Genomic DNA, 21,633 nt, shown 5'->3' with positions numbered 1-21,633 from the left:
TTATAGTAGTTCAAACATAAGAAAGCAGTTTGGTGTAGTGGTTAAGATACCAGGCAAGAAACCAGGAGTCTGTGATTTCTAGTCTCACCTTAGGCCAAAGCTAGCTGGGCTAGTCACTTTCAGCCCTAGGAAGAAGTCAATGGCAAATCATTTCTTAAAAACTAGCCAAAAAACTGAAAGGGCTAATCCAGGCAGTTGCCAGGAGTCAACATTGAGTCAAAGGCATGCACACATATAAAAGGAGATGTTACAAGAACATGTTGCCCTTCTTCTGAAGACACGTTCTGTAGAAGTTTATTTATTTATTTATGTATTTATTTATTCAATTTTTATACTCAGGGCGGTGTACAGCCAAGTAAAACAAACAATGTAATATACAATTAAAATACGAATTAAAAAACTTATTACATAATTGGCCTAAAACTTTGGACATGAACTAAAACCCACTAAAAATTACTAATAAAAAATTTAAAACCAATAAAATTTAAAACCAATAAAATTTAAGCCAGCCCCGCGCGAATAAATAAGTATGTTTTTAATTTGCGGCGGAAGGTCCGAAGGTCAGGTATTTGGCGTAAGCCCCGGGGGAAGCTCGTTCCAGAGGGTAGGAGCCCCCACAGAGAAGGATCTACCCCTGGGGGCCGCCAGCCGACATTGCTTGGCAGACGGCACCCTGAGAAGTCCCTCTCTGTGTGAGCGTACGGGTCGGTGGGAGGCATGAGTTCTCAGTTGTACTTGCATTTCAATAGCACAGCAAGGAATGGGAGCAGGCTGGTATCCACCTAATATTTAATTAATATTTAATAAATTAAATTAATAATAACCTAATATTTAATTAATTTATTTGATCACTGTTATAATCAGTCGAGTATTACACTATTATTTTTAACCCTTTGCATGCTTCTCTGATGCTGATGAGCTGTCAGACTTGTCACAGCATTTGGAAGAACAAAAAAGCAGGGTCCAGCTCAGTGGTTCCCAACCAGTGTGCCGCGGCACTAAGGGGTGCCGTGAGATCTTTTGAGGGTGCCGGGAACTTTTGAGCTACGGAGATTTTAAATATCTATTTCCTTATAAGGGTGCCGGGAACTTTTGAAAGGCTTTCCAAGGGTGCCTCAAACAAGAAAAGGTTGTGCCTCAAACAAGAAAAGGTTGGGAACCACTGGTCCAGCTCAACGTCTATCAGAAACGACTGTTGCTCAAAGAAAGACATTGTGCCAAATATAAGGCTTGAAGCTGAGAGTCAGGAGTCACCTGTTCCCAGGCCTATTAGACCTTTTATGGCATCTCAGTCTCAAGACCCTTAAGAAAATGTCTAAATACCAATGATTTGAAAAGACAGGAAGCATAAACCTAGAATTAAAAAAAAATCTAATCTAGTTGAGCTGTGTTTGTGAGAAATTGCTGAATAACCAGTTCCTGAACAGAGGATTATTGTTGGGAGAGATTTACAGCTTTGGCTCTGTGAAGCCTGAAATCAGAAGCTCAGTTTTGCTGGTAGTTGCAGCTGTTCTTGCTTGGTTCTATCTGGACCAGAAGCCAATATTTGAAGATTTTGTGAGCAACAAGTGTGTGCCATTAGATAAATGTGACTCAGCCCAGTTTTAGGTTTAGTGTCTTTGCCTTTTTTCCATTTTGCATAACAAAATGTAATTCTGAGTGATAATTAACTTTAATTCTTCATTTCAAATGTCTGAGAACAAGAAAAAAGACTGAGAACAAATGGCAAAGAAAAAATGGATGAGAACATGAAAAAGATTAACTACAAGGGGAATATTTGTGTTCAGACTTAACTGAGAGCAGTTAGCATTTATACTGTTTTTATGTTTAACATGGATATTTATATGAGATTCTAAGAATACATATATACTTATTATTTTTTTATGTCTCTGCAGCATTCCGACAAATGTTATGAAGATCATATTCACAGCTGGAGCAAAAACTGAAGCTGGCTGGCAATTTCTTTTAAAAATGTATTCTTTTGTGGATTCTGAACCAGAAAAACTTGAAATTCTTGAATCACTGGCCAGCACAAGTGATGTTAAAAAACTTATCTGGTACAGCTCTTCCTCCTATTCCTATATGCAGTACAGCTTTAAAATTGAAGATTTTAAATCTTAAATAAAAGTTAGTTTTCTAGTTATGGTCAGTAATCACTGCTTTAATTTATTTAAATTTGATTAGTATAGATTCCTCTTTGTCTTTGCACAAAGAAGTTAAGAAAGTACATGAACATTTAGTATGCTTTCTGTAATCTTTCAAATCTTCTACATTTAATGGGAGAAGTGCACTGACATCTGGGTTAATGAACAGATGTTTTGGCTTATGAATACCTGTGCCTGGGGAACATTGTTTCTTCCCTTAATTATATAACTCAGTTGCTTGAAAGTTGATAAAACAGATTATGCTTTCTTATAATTAGAATATTCAGAGATGTGCAATTGCGAAGTTTTAGATAACTAGCATCATCAAAGTGGCTCTGAGAAATGGGTGGCCTCTAAATTTAATAAAGTCAATCAATCAATCAAATTTCTAATCTTCTACTGAAACTAAATAAAAGGGGTATGTTTTTCTTAAACAAACAAACATAAGAGGTTCTCAACCATACAATGGGATTTGGTGAGCTATTTCCTAGACTCAGGTTCTTGCTCATACTTGACCTGATCACCAATGATCCCGCTCATTTCAAATAGCTTCCTTCTTCTCTAGGAGCTCAAGAATATTTTATATTACTGTGGTCTATGCAGTAAATATTATACTGCATTGATTCTCTGTATATTGAGAACTTTGTCTGCTAAAAGCATGCTCATGTTATAAGATGCACACATACACTTTATCTTGAGTTTATTAATACAAAGTGTTGTACATTCCTTCATTTTTGAAGCATCTGACTCCAAAAGGAGCAATTCTTTTCAAATTGTTAAAGCAGCAGTAGCTTCTTTAGAAGCTGCTCCTGGCTTTTTCTGTGTGTTTTGCAAAAGGGCTAGGCCTATGCTTGTATATAAATGTGTTTTTATTCATCTTCTATATTTTACTATATATTAGATTACTAAGAGATTTGTGATCTGAAACATTTTATTTTGGAGGTTCGTGAAATATCTTTTATTTAATCATTTAAATGGTGGCCCATGAAAGGGAATTCCATGTATGTATCCAATATATATATATATATATGCCATAACTTTCTAAGTTATGATCTGAAGTACTACAAGTTATTAAACTTGTATGTCACTTGACTCTCAACAACTTGGGGTAGTTCACAACAATAGTAAAAATACAATAAAATCATTAGAACATTAAAACAATGAAAATAAAACATGACAGGCATGATAATATATGGTCAATTAGTTTGTATGTGTGTTTATATGTATACAAATAATCTTTTGTTCATTCAGCAACTATCCAAAGTTATGGCAGTGCTGAAATTATAGATGATATAATTCTCTGGAAAAAGAGAACATACATGCCTAACATGCAATTTTCTTGTGGTTTATTTCATAGGTTAATGCAAACAAGCCTGCAAGGAATTGTCATCAGATCCCAGGATCTTCCAACTGTCATAAAAACTATCAGTCAGAATTTGCCTGGACATTTATTGGCATGGGATTTTGTCAAAGAAAATTGGGATCAGCTTATCAAAAAGTAATGCTTTGCTTGAATTCTCATAATAATTCCTTGTCCCCCTACATGGGTCAGCTATGAAACAGGTAGTTGCTAACCTCTGACATGAGTAAGGGACTCGCATTGGTTTCTTACATTGTCCACTATGCCCTTAGCACTGTCTCGAATTAACACTAGTCAATGAGGGAGATACTTCAGCACTGAGTTGTTTAAAGACACTTTGGTATCTTGTGACAAACATGACAGTTAAGAGCCTTTACTGTGGTCTTCTTAATTTGGTACCTTCCAAATGAATAAGACTACCCAGCATCCTTATTTTAATTTAATAGTAAGTTAGATGAGATTGATTTAAATTCTTCTGTACTCCAGATACAGTGTAATTCAGCTGCTGCTATCTGTGAAATGAATGGGAGAGCATATGTTTGATACTCTGCATTTTCTGGAATTGTGAAAAATATTGAGCTTATTGGTGATTTTACAAAAGTTTGTCTTGTGTGGCTGATGACAAATGTAACATAAGTGATTTTGGAATTTCCTCAAACCTCAAAAATAGTTGTGTCATTTGAAATGCTTTAGATTAATATTTGTAGCCCTTGATTTATAACCAGTCATTTAGCAACCTTTCAAAATTATAACAACACTGAAAAAAGGGACTTATGACTGGTCATTGCACTTATAACTGTTGCAGCATTTCCACCCTTCCCCCAGTTTTGTGATCAAAATTTGGATGCTTGGCACTCAGCATTTATGATGGCATCCCATGTCATGTGGCTACCATTTGTCACCTTCCCAGCTGTCTTCCAATAAGCAAAGTCAATGGGGAAGCTGGATTCACTTAACCACTTCATGATCCACTTAACAACTGCAGTGATTTGCTTAGCATCTATGGCAAAAAAAAAGTGATAAAATTGGGTATGACTCATTTAACAACCGCTTTGTTTAGCAATGGAAATTCTAGGCCATATATAGGACTACCTGTATAGGTTAGTGAAATATATATCAGATTAACATAGATTAATGACATATATTACTCTTGTTCCATTGTTTCTAAATTTCAGGTTTCACCGTGGATCATACACTATTGAAAGCATTGTAACTTCAACAACGTGTCAGTTCTCCACACTAGAACATCTGCTAGAGGTTAGTTAGATAAATTGTTCTGAACGAATTGTGGAATAATACTGTCACTGACATAGAAAGGCAATATGTGATGCAGATTAAGATTCTAAATTATAACATTGCTTCACAATACAAATAGTTGTGTGAGGACAAAAGATTAGGTCCACGTGAAGACTTACTTTAACTGATTTATTGCTAAAAGCCTACACACAAGAATCAACTAATGGTCAGCACTGGTTATAGTTAGGTAAGGGTCAACAACAGTGAAGGGAAGGTTGGACTTAGTTCCTTTGTGGCCACTTCACTCCTCCTGGCTGTGCTAGTCCTTTTCCTACGAGGTTGGTCTGTCTGTCTGTCTGTCTGTCTGTCTGTCTGTCTGTCTGTCTGTCTGTCTGTCTGTCTGTCTATCTATCTATCTATCTATCTATCTATCTATCTATCTATCTATCTATCTATCTATCTATCTATCTATCTATCTATCTATCATAGGGGTGTCAAACTCACATTGTCATGGTAGCCCCATGCCCGTGCCCAATTTAGCAAAGGAGGGGAAAGTCCCGATACATCAATCGGGACTTTCCCCCCTTCGTTAAACAGGGCATGGGCGTAGCCAGCGTGTGATGCATTCAGTCCACCAGCCAGGAGTTTGACAGTCCTGATCTATCATCTTCTATACGTCCCATCTCGCCAAGGTGATCGATAATAGGTGGCTTATAGTCATATAATTAAAACACAATATAAAACCTTAAAATGCTAAATAGCAACCATACATTTTAAGTTAAAATTCAATAAATCAAAATGGGAAGACGGGAATAAAGTGTGCACAGGGAGGAGATGAACTCTGTCTAACCCATTAACCACCTCCAAGATGCCACTCCCTCATTGGGATTCCAGGCCACTGGCAGAACCAGGCTTTCAAGTTCTTATGGAAGGCAAGAAATTTTCATAAAGATTTTGGGGACATGATAACGTGAAAGATCTTTTCTGAACTTTAGAGAAATTGTTTCTAATAGGGAGTCATTGTGTTTGTTAATTTAAGATAATTATTTAAGATAATAATATTTTGCATGGTATGAAATAGTCTAAATTACCAAATTTACCAAATGAAATTTTCATTTCTCATCAATTTGCTGATACATTTACATAACAGCTGGTTGGGTTATTTTAAATGTTTATTTCTTTTAATTGCCCTGATATCTTTTCTCTCTCTCTCTCTTTTTTTCATGTGTTACTTTTCTTTAGGTTAAGTCATTCTTTGAATCAAAGTCAGAGGAAACTGCTCAGTTGCCGTATGTCCGAGAAGCTATTGAGACAATTCAACTGAATATTCAGTGGATGGAAAAAAACTTGGCACTCCTTGAAAAATTGCTATAGTAATCATAATTCTCTTATAGCTTATATTAATCACTAGGAATGCTGCAACTCTTTGGTCTTTTGCTTTTGAAAAAAAAAAGTTAAACATGAGCAATGCAATTTTTGTTTTTTGCACTGTGAGAGGGGGTTGTAGTTAGCTCAGGGTTAATCTCTTCTGAATTGGCTCTCTTTGGAGTATTTGTGGACTGGATATAATTGCTAATAAGGGAAAAGCTCATTTTGACCAGATATTTACATCAAACAAGGATACTATAATAACTTTTAAAATTTAAGTACAGTTCCCTTTCATTGCAGGAAAATGGAATTCCATTTCTACTTATAGAGTACAGTTTTACTTAATGAAAAAACAAGAGAGCAAGACAAACACTCCTGAGACCTGCTTTTTCTTTGCAAAATTCAGTTTGGTCTTTCTCACTGTGCATAATTTCCTGAATTGTAAATAATGTCTCTGTTGTAAAGCATTTTTATCACCATTATAAGCAGTGGCTAAAACACAATAAGGTGAATAGGGGAAGTAAAAAGTAAAATTTGGGGAGTTCTGGGTTGATTTATCTAAGTATTTTCTAGAAATTATGCAAATACCAGAATTTTTTAATTTGTCTACAACATGGCTAGATGTTACTAGTACAGTGTACTGAATAAGTTAAATTACCTTTTGTAAACATAAGTAAAATGTTAAGAGAGTTATGCTGAACCTGACCATAGAGGTTTTCAAAAAGGTTATAAATGAAAGGTTATAAATTATAGGTTGGAGAATGTTTTATACAGTTTTCAGAGTCCAGTTTTGTTTCTCTTGATTTAGCTGCCTAAAAGTATGTAAAACACTGATTCAGCAATTTCAGAATTATTGGTTTGGGAATTGCCTGGTTTTAATTCCTATCAATATTGACCTGATGTTTCCCATTTTTCTGTACTTAGATATTTCTGAAACTAGATCATGCCTGTGCTTTGACCAAAGTAACTATTTGTTAAATCATGAGACATGCTGTTTGTGTCACCCATCCTTGTTCTAAAATATTTCATTGAAAATAAAGCATGCCATATTAATATAAGAAATTATCCCGTACTTGTGAAACTCTTCTACCCTTTGCTGACTTTTATAGTAAAATAAGAAATTGGTATTTGAGACATTATTGTCAACAATTTTCTATGGTATCCAATATAATTCTAAAATCCCCCAATAAAATATTACATTATAAGAAAAATTGAGAGAAATAAAAACAGTTGGAAAAAAAAGAAATGTGTTGATTTAGGCCAGTTTTCCCAACTTGATGTTTTTAAAATGTTTTAGAATTATAAATTCCAAAATACTTAGCTATCATGTTGAGATTTTCAGTTCTGAGATTTGTAGTTCCAAGACATCTTAAGGGACACCAGATAGGTAGTGCCTTTAATCAGCTATAGAGTACTCTTAGTTTCTAAATTTTTTCCTATCAAAGCAGATAATCTAAGATGCTCTTTCTTCAAGCATATGTGAACTTGGAAAGGTATGGATCCAATTTGATGCAGCTTTTGAGACATGCTTTTTTCTCAGGATGGGGGGTTGGGGGGGAAACCCAGTTTTCCCGGAAATGTATATAGATTCTACCTTAAAAACAGTCAGAAGATTACTACTGATTTTAATTCATTTTTCATGGAGGATTACATACACTGGAACATTTTAGATCTCATTATTTCTGTGCCATAAAATCCAATGTTTCATAAATCAGTATTAGGTAGTGTATTTTCTTTCTTCATAGTATTCCAGAAATTGAATATAAGTGTGGTAAAGCTGATATGACGTTTGTGTTACAAATAATTCAAAGTGAAGGACATTGCTGTAGAATATACAAAATTCAGTGTTTGAATCACTTTGGGGTCAATAAGAAAAAGACAGTTTTCTAGATTAAGAGAATCATTTGAAACCAATTCCGCTTAATTATGAATTTAATGTAAAAACATAAACTAGATCAGTTGTTTTCAATTATATTTCAACTATATTGAAAACAGGGAAAGAAAAAAAATCTAGTTTTAGTACTTCTGATTCTCTAATATACTGTTTTCATTGCAAGTGAATAGCTCAACTTAATTTTGGTTGAAAATAACTCATCTTGATACCCCCAAAATTGAAAATTGTCTGACTTCACAATGTGAAGAACATCTAACCTGATTTCTCTCATATGTTTTGTTTGCCACTTACATTTTTGTATATTCCCTCCCTCCCTCCCTCTGCTTTTTTGTTAGATCATCTGACACTTAAAATCATATGTAGTTGTATTTGCTACTGGAAATGTGAACTTGACTTGAAAATGTAGCACACATATGTTCTAAATTAGAATATTTTATTTTAAATGAAAGCACTGATATTTTGAAAATACTTTCAATTATTTATCTTTTTTAAAATAATTGCGGCTTGGTTTTGATTTACATTTGATTAATTGTGCTTACATAGAGAAACATATTTAAAAATAATAGTGTATAGATTTGGGATTTGGTCCTTATCAAAGCACTTAGTAAACTGATTTATTTCCAACGAAGTTTGATTTCCAACATTGGATAATCTGGAAGAGTTGGGTTTTCTGAAGAATTTTGTGTAATAGAATGAAATGCTTTTATCCAGTTCAAAAATTAGGGGTGACTTTAATAGAATAGAGAATTTTCTACTAAATCAAGAACTAATTAAAGTAAGTTGAACATCCTCTATTTTCTTTATGGCTTCTTAACTTAGAAATGCCTGATTCTAAATCTTGATCAAAGCTTTTGTGCTGTTTTGAAATCTTAACATCTTCTACATGTATCCTGTTGGAAGTGGCAGTGTATTTTGTTTTGATTTTTCCTCTCCTAAAATCCCTTACTTTACTATAGAAATACAGTGTAGAATGATACAAACTATATACTGTATGTCCAACCCCCCAATTAGGTTCAAAGTTTTCTGTAATAGATGAGATTGGTATTGGGGGAAACATGAATGAGATCAATTGGTTGTGTTTTCAATCTGTTTGAAAACATAGTACACGTGCCTTAAAGTATAAGTATAGTAAAAAATAAATAATGGAAGTCTATTTTTCTTAAAAGCCTTTCATAGTTACAAATCTCCATAACTTTGAAGATTATTGAGAGCATGCCTTGGGCCTCCAAAATCTAATATTAGTTAGTTGGATAACATGGAAAATTGTTGAACAAAAAGGTTTTCAGTGAAGGAAAACCTTTTTGTTCAACTTACCAACATGTCGGTTTGAATGTTTAAAAAACAAAACAAAAAAAATGATTTTGGTCTTTGTAGCCATGAATTTCACAGAACTTTAAATAGCCAAGGGCATTGAATAGGAATGGCCAGTTTCTTTTCTTTAGTGTTAAGAAGTGTGTATACTTAAAATGCACATGGGGCATTGTGTGTTTTTCTATATGTTTGCATTGAAGCATTTTATTAACGAGATAATTAAGGCTTATCCCAATAATCTGGCTTTGTGGATAAAATTTATAGCTCTCTATATTTGAAGTACATCTTTTAAGTCGACAAACTTTGGAGAAATACTCAATTATTTGCATCTTGAATATGTTTATATATACATGCATACCAATATATGTGTGTAACACAGATAACTTTTCTGCCTATTTTATTTCACATTGAACGACTGGGCCTGTCCAGTATATCATCATAATTACTCCAAAAGTTATAGTTGTGTTTCTCAAAAACCATTCTTTTTTCAACATGTTTGGGGAGAAAATTATTAGATACATACAATGGGAGAGTCACTATAGTAGCTATATTTAAATTTTTTTAATGTAAAGGAAAATATAGTTTTATCCTGTCTCCACATATTAGATTTTGGAGGCCCAAGGCATGCTACCAAAAGGCCAAATATAACTCTTGGTCCCAAAAATAATTGAGATATTATGTACACATGTATGTGCCTCTTTCTCAAATGTTGAACTGGATATGGGGAAGGCATACATTAAGAAGAATAGGATTGGTAAATTTGTTCTTCTCTCTCCATATATAACTGTATGCATAGAGTTCAGCATATATAGCATAAAGTTTACTCCAATATTTAAAATCAGTTTTTGTTTTCTTTGAAATAGGTGCCAGACGTAAAACCCAAATCTGTATTCATCCTAGAATTCAAAATTATCAAGTTTGAGCATTACAGTTTGTTTTCTTCTGACATTGGGAGACAAATTTCTCCTGTGCCATTTTGTGATCTCTATGGAATTTTGGGGACAAAATGCTATGCATAGTAATCTGTCATTTAATTTATGGTTTTGGAATTAGAGTGTTCCAAATAATATTTTTGAAAAGATATTCCATTATGGTTGTTGTATGGGTATGTGTAAAAGGGCCTTAAAAGTGCAGGTTTCAGCTATAAATTTGTACATCTGTAGCCATATTGTGGCTGTAATTCTGTCAAAATGAACACAAAATAATCCAGCCATTTGAAATTGCCCATCCCCAAAGTTATATTTTTTTTACTTCAAATAATGAAACTGCTTTATTTTTGAATGCTCTCAAAGCTACTACCTTTTAACTGTAATTTAACTGTAAATGTAATGTTAGTATCTTTATACAGCTGTGGGAGATGAAATTCATGTAATAGATCTTGCTGCTTTTAAAAAAGCCTGCTCCATCACAGGTGAAATTGGACATGTACTGTGAGGCTAATACTTGAAAGAATGTGGCCTTATTTTATTTTAAAAACATTGTGTTATATAGGATGCTGACCCATATATATTTATATGACTGTCTTCCACCTGTTCCGTGTTAGAACAATCCTGCCTCCAATGATAGACTGGTTTTTAAAAATCCTTCTGGAAGATGTTATCTTTCACTGCACTCTGAACTTTTAAAAATTGCTTCATTTAAGAATACATTTTTGTACATATTTCACTAATGGTTGGCCTCATATCAATGTTTAGATATATGCTACTTAATTTCCACTTCAAATGCTAATTGATAGTCTTCCAAACATGCATATAGTTCTTAAAAAAATGCTTGCTGATGTTTTATCCATTATATGTTTATAATGTTTTATCCCACAGTAAGATATTTAGCCATTAAAAACATTGTTTTGCCATACTCTTAGATCTTGATATTTAAGAACTTAAGAACTTTAACTTACTAAAACCTGCAATTTGTAGCCGAAATGCAGATCTTTACACATGATATTGCCACTTTGATCAAAGCAATGGCTGAGCATCTTTTTTAGGTTAGTCATGGCACATGTAGCAAATTACTGTTGAAATGTAAGGGTTACCTTGATAAAATGTGCAAGAGTATGAGGAAGTTGGAATGAATGACTTGAAAGTCACTGAACACTTTTAATTTACAGGGTCTTAGAAAGGATGGATTTAAGAGTAAATTTGCACCAGATTTGTGGAGAGATTGTAGTTCTGTTGGTAACAGGAAGCTTGCTTAAATAATGGTAACATCAAAGCAGTTTGGAATATCAAATGTTATTGGACACTGAATGGGATTATTAGACTTCTCTGTTGATATCTTTATAAAAAATATAGCATACATTTTTTATCAAAAGAGTAACTCCACGTTGTACAATATTTGCTTTGAGGAAGAGTATTTTAGAAAACAAGATGTGTTTGTGTCTGTATATAGATGTACACATTATATGCAAATCTGTGGGTTTCCTTAATTTGTAAAGGACAAATGAAAGCCTATTTTCTTATACTTTGAATAAAATGGTGTGTGTATAACCAGCACTGAGTGAATGGCATATATATTGCGAACAAAACTGCATTTTTTGTGAAATAAAAATAAAATTGTTTAAATATTATGACTCTCTTGTATTTTTGTGATTATCCTGTGTTTTTACATAAGTATAGGTAATTCAAACCCATTGTTTGAGCCTTCATTTTTATTTTATTTTTAATCCGGCTCTCTTTTTAGAAAAAGAGACTTTCTAAATCACAGATGTAATGCATTCCCGTAATGTTTACCAGACAATTCACTATTGTCTTTTGCAGACATTTCTTTCTTTCTTATTCTGCTGCAGTAGTCAACCTGGTCCCTACCGCTCACTAGTGGGCATTCCAGCTTTCATGGTGGGCAGTAGAGGTTTTGTCTGATATTGAAGCATTTTCTTTTTTTAATTTAATTGACTTTTTAAAAAATTTTCATAGTATTATTTAAAAACATTTTCATTAGATTTTCATAAAATTCCCTGTGACAATTAAATTTCTGAAAATATACTATTTGTATCGCCTGCGCATAAGTTTAGTTTAGTTGCGTAAGTGAAACTAAATGGCGCTATAGTGCAACCACAAACAAAAGAGCCTCATCCCAAAATAGCTTGCACATCCCACCACCACCACCCAGCTGTAACAGACAAGCAGAGCTGGTAGCCGGCGCCCCCCACCCAAACCCAATCCACGATGCGTGAGAGGCAAGCACAGATACACGGCACATTACTGTGGAACCAGTGGGTGGTTAGAAAATTTTACTACTAACAGAAATACAAAAGTGGGCAGTAGGTATAAAAAGGTTGACTACCCCTGTTCTACTGGATAGTTCTGCCATAGGGCCTCTGGTGGCTCAGCAGACTAAGTCTGTCTGTTATTAACACAGCTGCTTGCAATTACTGCAAGTTCAAGTCCCACCAGGCCCAAGGTTGACTCAGCCTTCCATCCTTTATAAGGTAGGTAAAATGAGGACCCAGATTGTTGGGGGCAATAAAAGTTGACTTTGTATGTAATATACAAATGGATGAACTATTGCTTAACACAGTGTAAGCCGCCCTGAATCTTTGGAGAAGGGCGGGATATAAATTCAAATTTTTTAAAAAAGTGTTAACATGAGACCCATGAAGCATTTTTCCCTCCTTTTAAGTTCTTCAAATACTGCTTCACTCCTTCACTGATACTGGGGAGAGAGGGGATTGTAAATTTATTGTGGTCCCAGTTGGTGGCTTGGCATCTTTTCCTGTTGACCAGCCTGAAGGACCCTTCTGCTTGTTCTAAAAAACTCTTAAACGACCTCTGATTGGCATTTTCCTTTTGTATTGAAAATGCATATAACAGCTTTCCCTTACTTGGGATTTTGGGTGAGCAGGAATTGCAGAATTTCAGGCAGCGTGGCCAAATGTGGGAAGTTGGAAGTCCTTACATATAACAGCATGAAGAAGGATGCTAAACTTGGAATGTTTGGTGTAGTTTCACTCTAGAAAAAGCATTGAGCTACTACAGTGGTATGGTATAATTTTTCTCTGCCCGCATAAGATAAATTCCCCACATCCATGTTTATCTAAAAACACAGCTTCTGCTCACATCATGATCCCCCAAGTCATTGTTGGAGCATCAGAGATCTAAGAAAACATCTTCCAGCTGTTCACGATCAACTTGAATAGAATAGAATAGAATAGAATTTTTATTGGCCAAGTGTGATTGGACACAAGGAATTTGTCTTGGTGCATATGCTGTCAGTGTACATAAAAGAAAAGATACGTTCATCAAGGTACAATATTTACAACACAATTGATGGTCAATATATCAATATAAATCATAAGGATTGCCAGCAACAAAGTTACAGTCATACAGTCATAAGTGGAAAGAGATTGGTGATAAGCCGTCCACAAAAGAAGCGGTATTGGAAGCAACAGGGCAGGGTGTGTGTGTGTGTGTCCCTTTGCAAGGACTTGAAGGCAGCTCCTCTGAGGAAAAGAGGTGGCAAAGCCCTGGCTGTCCCCCAGGAGAGGGACGCACACAGACACACACAAGCCCCTGTCACCACCGCTGCCACTTCTTGCTATTCTTAAAAGTTGATTGTGAAGAGCTGGAAGACGTTTCCTTAGATTTCCCCCAAGTCATTGTTGGAGCATCAGAGATCTGAGAAAACATCTTCCAGCTCTTTACGATTGACTTTAAGAATGGCAAGAAGCCGTCCACAAAAGAAGTGGCAGTGGAAGCGACAGGGCAGGGTGTGTGTGTGTGTATGCGTGTCCCTTTGCAAGGACTTGGAGGCAGCTCCTGAGGAAAAGAGGAAGTGGCAAAGCCCTGGCTGTCCCCCGGGAGAAATCGCCTTGTCTCTGCAGCATTGGTCATGTGACTGAGTGGGCATGGCCACCTTGACGTCACTCAAAGCAAGGTGCCACCCTACCTCGCCATGAGTGACTTCGAGTTGGTCACACCTACTCAGTCACATGACCACCAAGCCATGCCCACCAAATAAGCCACGCCCACAGAACCTGTAGTAAAAAAAATTGGAACCCACCTCTGGGTGTTATGCAGCAGAAAGCTGGCTCTGCTAACATCTTGAGGGTGTGATCGGGTATATTTTCCTTTTTCTTCAATAATTCCACTAATCTAAATTCAACATTACAGCAAGATCTCTGACATTCAGCCTGGTGTGAACTTATTGTCTTTAAATCCTACAACTCATTGACTGCTATTATCCATTTTCCAAATGGTTTGGAAAACAAAGCTGAAACAGCAAAGCATGTTCACTCCCACTGAATTTTTCTTGTGTAAAGTGAGGCTGACATAATTATTGCTGCTTTGAGATATATAGTAGATAAATTGATTAATAAAACTGAAGTCAAAAGTTCCACCAGCCTCTCATTCTGAGGTAAGCCTTGTAATAAGTAATGGCCAATTTGCTACCTTTCAGGTCATCCCAAATAATTGATCTCATTCTAGCTAAGAAGAGATGACCTCATCTAGGAGAATTGTATGGCTGGACTTCCCAGATCCAGAAATGGTGACAAGAAAAATATTTGTGAGGAGGAGGGGACACACAGTTCCTAAATTCTTTTTGCCCAGTTCCAGAGATCCTCCCTGCATTAGCAAATACAGGTTGAGAGCTTCTCAACATAATTTAACATAGCTTTTAAAAATGACTCCACGCAATAAATAAAAAAAGAAAATCCTACCTTTTCCTTCTTAGCATCCCTTCTATCTCCCATGAACTCTGCACTCCCAAAAGGTTGACCCTCTGACCTACATTTTTAGTAGATTAAAGTCCATGATCTTTGAAATCAAAACACAAGAGCTGTGTTTATACATGACATACTTATCCAACGGTCAACTGAATTATGGTATGTTAGATTTTGGGGGGTTAGTATCATCAACTATTCTCACAGGGTCAATGAGCACATTACAGTCTAAAAAACGATTGCCAGGATCATATTTAATATATTGCACAAACCCTGTTGCAGCTTTGCAGAGGTAAATGAAAAGTTTTATTCCTGTTTTATATATTCCGCCACTTGGAGACGTGGGTGGCAGATTTGTTTCTCTGCACTTTTCTTGCTGTTTTGTAATCATGACAAAATGAGGACAAAAAGGATTTGACATCCTGTGTGGCCTTCATGTGAACCACACAGGAAGAAAAACCACATTTTATAGCCTTGTTCTACCAAGATCTGATAACTGTGTTTAATTATCGTTACAGCATTCAAACCAGCATCACTGAACCTAAATGTAAAAATAAATAAAAGTTCTTTCCCCCCCTCCTTTCAAACGCTCCCACCTGGAAATGATAGTTAGCTAACCTAACTTCTATTTCTTACATTACTCTCCTCAAAGCAAGTCATTTTCTGCACCTGGAAGAAATGATGTAGTGACTGGATGACTGATGGGAAAACTTTAAAACATGAAATGCTTACATTGCAGTTATGCTAGTCAATCTGAAATAAACAGATCTGCTTTCCACAGGGAGAGCCCCTTCAACTATCTGAAATCTCTTACCTCAATATTCTTTTTCCTCAGTGTGTATGTGTGGTTTTCAAATATGACTCGAATAACAGATCATTGTATACTTCAGTTAAGCTACTTGGCTTTTCAAACTTGCACTGTGAGTTTCCCAAAGTTACTCAGATTTGCACAAGGATATACATTCCTTAATAAACTTAAAGCAAAAGAAACTATGCTAGGGATGTTTGGGGGGAAAACACCCCTTCAGTTACAAATTGTTAACATCTGCATTTCAGCACTCCTAAACTTAAAAACAAGGTTATTCAGTAGCAGCATGGAAATTTAACATTTTTCATGTCCCAAAACTCTCTGTGCATTCTCCTAACATTAACTCTGTAACCAAGATATGTTTGGCAAATCTGAAGGCATTTTTTTGTTCTGAATCTGACGTTTTCTCCTTTCACTCAAGAGGTAAGCATTGGTCAGCTAAGGTAGCCTCTCATTTAATAGTTCCAAGAGAAACAGTTAAGTTTATAGCTACCTCTTGTAGCCTTCATTCATTCCTTGACGGGGCAGTAGCTGTGACCATCTGGTGAGACCTATTTGACTTAGAAGAAACAGAAAAAATCTCACTGTGAGTCTTGTTTCTGAATTTATAATAAGTTCCCAATTGAGAACTTACATTAGTACCTTATTTTTCTTACATTTCTTTCATTTTTATGTACCTAAGCAGCATATATTCCATTTATGACTCATATACTGTATGATCTTACTATTTTTTATTTTTCCAGCATCTCTAGGTCTCAGAGATCTGGTTTAGTTCCATTATCTGATCTACAGGAAAACACTAGTAAAACTGAGAAAATGGCTTGAACATAAGTTCTCAGACCAGTTCCTTGATCAGTCAGCAGTGTGGCCATATGTAAACCAGTCTTTTACAATGTTTCTTTTTAGTCACTTGCATGTTCTTCCACACTACATACATATATTATATGAAGATATGTAAGTAGATATAAGATATATATCTACATACATATCATAACAAGCTCAGTGTCTTAGCCACTGAACCACCATGTCCCCAGATATAAGACAACTTATACAAAATATAATATGCAGTCAGTTTTGGTTAGTACATTGTGTGCGCCCAAGTATTATGATTGTGGCTTGTAATGCCTTAGTGTGGGATGATAATCCAGGCATTCTGATTTCTAAACTATATATTTTTTGTCTTAGCATATTAAGTGAATTCCTGAACTGGCTTAGAATCAGTGGTGGGTTGTCCCCAGTTTGGACATAGTAAAGCCAGCAGAAGGCTCCGCCCACTGCCCCCAACATCATCCAAAGTGATCTGCGCATGTGCAGAAGAGCATACGAGAACGGAGCGCACAATGCGAACCGGTAGTAAAGGTAAGTAGAACCCACCCCTGCTTAGAACAATGTGTGAACATACCTATACTTGCTTCTATCTAAAGCCTTCCAACTGATGCTACAGATCAAGTTGACCGCCTACTGTTACCATATGCCTCCCACCGACCCGTACGCTCTCACAGAGAGGGACTTCTCAGGGTGCCGTCCGCCAAGCAATGTCGGCTGGTGGCCCCCAGGGGAAGGTCCTTCTCTGTGGGGGCTCCCACACTCTGGAACGAACTTCCCCCGGGTTTACGCCAAATACCTGACCTTTGGACCTTTCGCCGCGAACTGAAGACACATCTTTTTATTCGCGCGGGGTTGGCTTAAATTTTATGGATTTTATAGTTTTTATTATTAATTTTAAACGGGGTTTTAATTTCTATATATTTTAAATTTTTAGGCAAATTATAATAAGTTTTTTAATCTTGCATTTTATAGAATATTGTCTTGTCTGTTTTTTATTTGCCTGCACACCGCCCTGAGTCCTTCGGGAGAAGGGCGGTATAAAAATCAAATAAATGAAAATGAAATGAAATGAAGTTGGTTTAAACTAGGCCTGAGGAATTTGAACCTTCCCCAATGTTGCTGAGTATCAACTGCTTGCCAGCATGCCTAATGGTAAGAGATGGTAGGAGCTGTAACTCACTAACATCTGAAAGAACACTTATACTTTTTGAAAGAGTGAGCTAGTCAAAAGATCTAGGATGCAAAATAACTATCCCACATTTAAATTATTAGATTTATTCCCCCATTTCTTCCAAAGACGTTAATATAAAACAGGTAGACTTTCCCTCTCTATTTAACCTCCATTGACACTCTGGTTGGAAAATACTATATAGTCTAATTAGTTTATGGCCTAATGCATATTTGAGCCCAGATCCTATTCCAATACTAACTCCTACCAGGCTATTTCTTCATTGTCTTATGCAACTAATTCTGCATACTGCTAGAACAAATACAACCTCTCATTAAAACCAAATGTTCCCCTATTTTGATCTATTATTTTTGCAGACAAATCCAGCAAGGTTGAATTAATATGCCTTTTAAATGTTATGTAAAATATACAATGATGCAACATAAAATATAGTATAGTAATAATTAACATAAATAATTAAATTCACTTTCATTTGGGCTTCAAGAAGCGAAGTTGGAAGTATGGGTACATGATTATACGTACATATTTTGCTTGATCCATATTATAAAGGGAACAGGCTTTTTTCTCTTCTTTCTTTCTTTCTTTCTTTCTTTCTTTCTTTCTTTCTTTCTTTCTTTCTTTCTTTCTTTCTTTCTCTCTCTCTCTCTCTCTCTCTCTCTCTCTCTCTCTCTTTTTTTCTTTCTTTCCTGATGCTATCATTCATTCCACTCTGAAACATAAAATCACTATGCCTCATCTAGCCATACACTTTTGTATGCATTTATATATCCGGATGTATATGTTAACTTCTGGACCTTCAATATCACATTTCCTAGAGCTGCTTTACTCTTCCACATGGTACATATTTCTATTTCAACATCTGACTATATTGTGTATGTTTAAAATAACAAACCATGGGGCATTTAAAAAAAAATGAAATCGCGAGTTTTTTTAAAAATTGTATTTAAATGCTGGCAGATATCGAGCAGATTATTTTGTTTGTGCTCTTGGGTAACAGTAAAACAGTTGCTATCCATTATTTCAAATAAATGATTGTCCCTTACAATGTTTATTGTCTGACTAAAAACAGGAATGGAACTGTCATGTGCCTATCCAACAAGTTGCTGAAATGCATAGCTAATTACCGTATATACTCGAGTATAAGCCGAGTTTTTCAGCACATTTTTTGTGCTGAAACGTCCCTAAACTTATACTCGGGTCTCTGACTTATACTCAAGTTTTTTTTAAGCCTCGGCTTATACTCGAGTATATCTGACTTATACTCAAGTTTTTTTTTTTTCACATTTTACGGACTGAAGCCCTGCGGTGCAGTGAGAGGCGGGCGGGGAGCCGCCAGCCTTCTCAGCTGAGGGAGGGAGGGTTTCCCCAACCGGTAGGTGCCTCATTTCCCACCCTCGGCTTATACTCGAGTCCCCAGTTTACCCCAGTTTTTGGGGTAAAATTGGGGACCTCGGCTTATACTCGGATCGGCTTATATTCGAGTATATACGGTAGCTAGATACGTAGATTTATTTATTTTATTTATTTTGTTGAGAACATATTAGATAATTTATATAAATATAAGAATGAATTGAATACATAAAGTGAATGCAATTAAAGGGAATATTAGGACAGGGATGGTAGGCACGCTACTGCTCTTATGCACGTCCCTTACAGACCTCTTAGGAATGGGGTGAGGTCAACAGTAGCCAGTCTAAGGTTAAAATTTTGGAAGTTTGGGGATGAAACCACAGTCAGGTAGTGCATTCCAGGCATTAATAACTCTGTTACTGAAGTCATATTTTCCGCAATCAAGTTTGAGTGGTTAACTTTAAGTTTGTATCTATTGTGTGCTCGTGTATTGTTGTGGTTGAAGTTGAAGTAGTCATCGACAGGTAGGAAGGACATTGTAGCAGATGATTTTATGAGCTATGCTTAGGTTATACCGAAGGCAGCATAGTTCTAAATTTTCTAAACCCAGAATTTCAAGTCTGGTGGCATAAGGTATTTTGTTGCGAGCAGAGGAGTGGAAGATTCTTCTTGTGAAATATTTCTGGATGCGCTCAATTGTATTAATGTCTCATATGCAGTGCGGGTTCCAAACAGATGAGCTATATTTGAGAATTGGTCTAACAAATGTTTTGTATGCTCTGGTTAGTAGTGTAATATTACCAGAGAAGAAGCTATGCAAGATTAGGTTTACAACCCTTAATGCCTTTTTGGCGATGTTGTTACAGTATGCTTTGGCACTTAGTCATTTGATATGAGTACTCCAAGGTCCTTGACAGAGTGAGATACTGTAGATATGTCTAGCTAACTTATATTAGTTTAAATGCTTCTAGGTAGTCACAAATGCTCATGTTCTAAAATTGAAAAATATATTTTAAATATAGTATTATTAGATTTTTATCCTGTTTTCTTATGTATATTTTGTTCAATTCAAGGCAGCAAGCATACCTAATGCTTCTGCCTCCTATTTTCCCAGCAACAACCTGTTTGGTAAATTGAGCTGAGAGAGAGTGACTGGTCTAGTCACCCAGCTATTTTTTCATGCCTAAGATAAAACTACAACTCACAGTTTCCTGGTTTGTATCCTAACACCTTAACAACTATTCTAAACTTCTTCTCCTTCTTCTCCTTCTTTCCGTCCTCCTCCACCTCCTCCACCTCCACCTGCTCCTCCTCCGTATTCTGAGGCATAATCAGCCCCATTCACTTCAGCAAAGTTTCAAATATTAAAAACAGCAACAAAGTGATAGCTGGGGGAAAAGAAAAAGATGGTCTCCAGGGCTGACAGCTTTGTGATCTGATATACAGCACCCTCAGGTGAAGCTGAAGGTTTAATAATGAATAAAAGTGTTTGCATCATTTTTGCTCTTCTGCAATAATACTGTATTATACCTTACAAATTTTCTCTATTTTTTTTCTTTTCCGATAGCAAAATACAGCTATTTTACTATTCATTTAAAAAATCAAAAAGCCAGGTAAATCCCAGGAACAGAAAGGAACCTCTGAAATCTCTGCAAGGACCTAAAAACTATTGTGATGGATAAAGCTATAATTATGATTTTATCCTCTTCATATAATGAAAAAATGGAACGTGCCATGATTATATATGCAAAATATAAGAGGAAAAGATGAAAGATATAGATGATGAAAATCGATTGATGACATACATTCTTGAGTAAGAATGAATAAAGAATATTTGTCTCAATAAAAAGTGCTGTTGTTTAAGTACATTTTTAAAAACATTATTTATTAGGTTTATATCTCAGGATACCAGAGGAGCCATCTTGCCCCAATGAGACTGGTCTGTGGCACTCGCTCCAGCGGAAGGAATTCCTATTGGCCAAGGAATTCCGGCTAGGGAGATCAAGAAGAAAAGCTTTTTCTGCTGTGAGCCTGGCCCTATGGATCATTCTACCACTGGAAGGGAGAACTGTTCCCACCTTTCTGAAAGAATATCAAAACCTGGTTTTGCTGATTGGCTTGGGATGCTAAGGGGATGCTTATCACTGGAAATGGTTGATGGGGTAAGAAGATATCATCCTCATGTCCATCTCCTTGGTTCTAATATTTCTATAGAGTTTAAAAATTTAATTGTCTCTTTATTTATTTTTTTGCTCTCTGTAAGAGGTCCAGAGTTGCCTTATTGGTGAGAGGGGTGGCATATAAATTGAATAATAAATAATACATTTATTTATTTATTTAGGAAGTTTATGTAGCCACCTACTCGCTCAGCGACTCTAGGTGGCTTACAAGTAATAAAAACACAGTAGAGAAAAATAAAAATAAATACAAATAAAAAAATAACTCCCCACCCATCCACTCCTGCACCAACATTCAAATAAGTCATT

General features: G+C 35.8%; 1 protein-coding gene across 3 annotated transcripts in view; it reads left to right on the top strand.

Annotated features, from left to right (window-relative positions):
* Window positions 1-11,123, top strand: part of LNPEP (leucyl and cystinyl aminopeptidase) — a 45,902-nt gene extending 34,779 nt beyond the window's left edge. For all 3 annotated transcript variants that reach the window (XM_058168008.1, XM_058168006.1, XM_058168007.1), the window contains exons 15-18: window positions 1,896-2,057; window positions 3,502-3,642; window positions 4,680-4,761; window positions 5,983-11,123. In XM_058168008.1, coding sequence (XP_058023991.1) covers window positions 1,896-2,057; window positions 3,502-3,642; window positions 4,680-4,761; window positions 5,983-6,114 — 517 coding nt within the window. In that variant the 3' untranslated portion in view covers window positions 6,115-11,123. The remainder of the gene's footprint in view (window positions 1-1,895; window positions 2,058-3,501; window positions 3,643-4,679; window positions 4,762-5,982) is intronic.
* Window positions 11,124-21,633: the final 10,510 nt, after the last annotated feature.

This window comes from Ahaetulla prasina, chromosome 2 (assembly GCF_028640845.1).
Source record: "Ahaetulla prasina isolate Xishuangbanna chromosome 2, ASM2864084v1, whole genome shotgun sequence".
In the NCBI taxonomy this organism is placed as follows: domain Eukaryota; kingdom Metazoa; phylum Chordata; class Lepidosauria; order Squamata; family Colubridae; genus Ahaetulla; species Ahaetulla prasina.
Note: the sequence above shows the minus strand (reverse complement) of the source record. Positions and strands in the feature narration are given on the sequence as shown.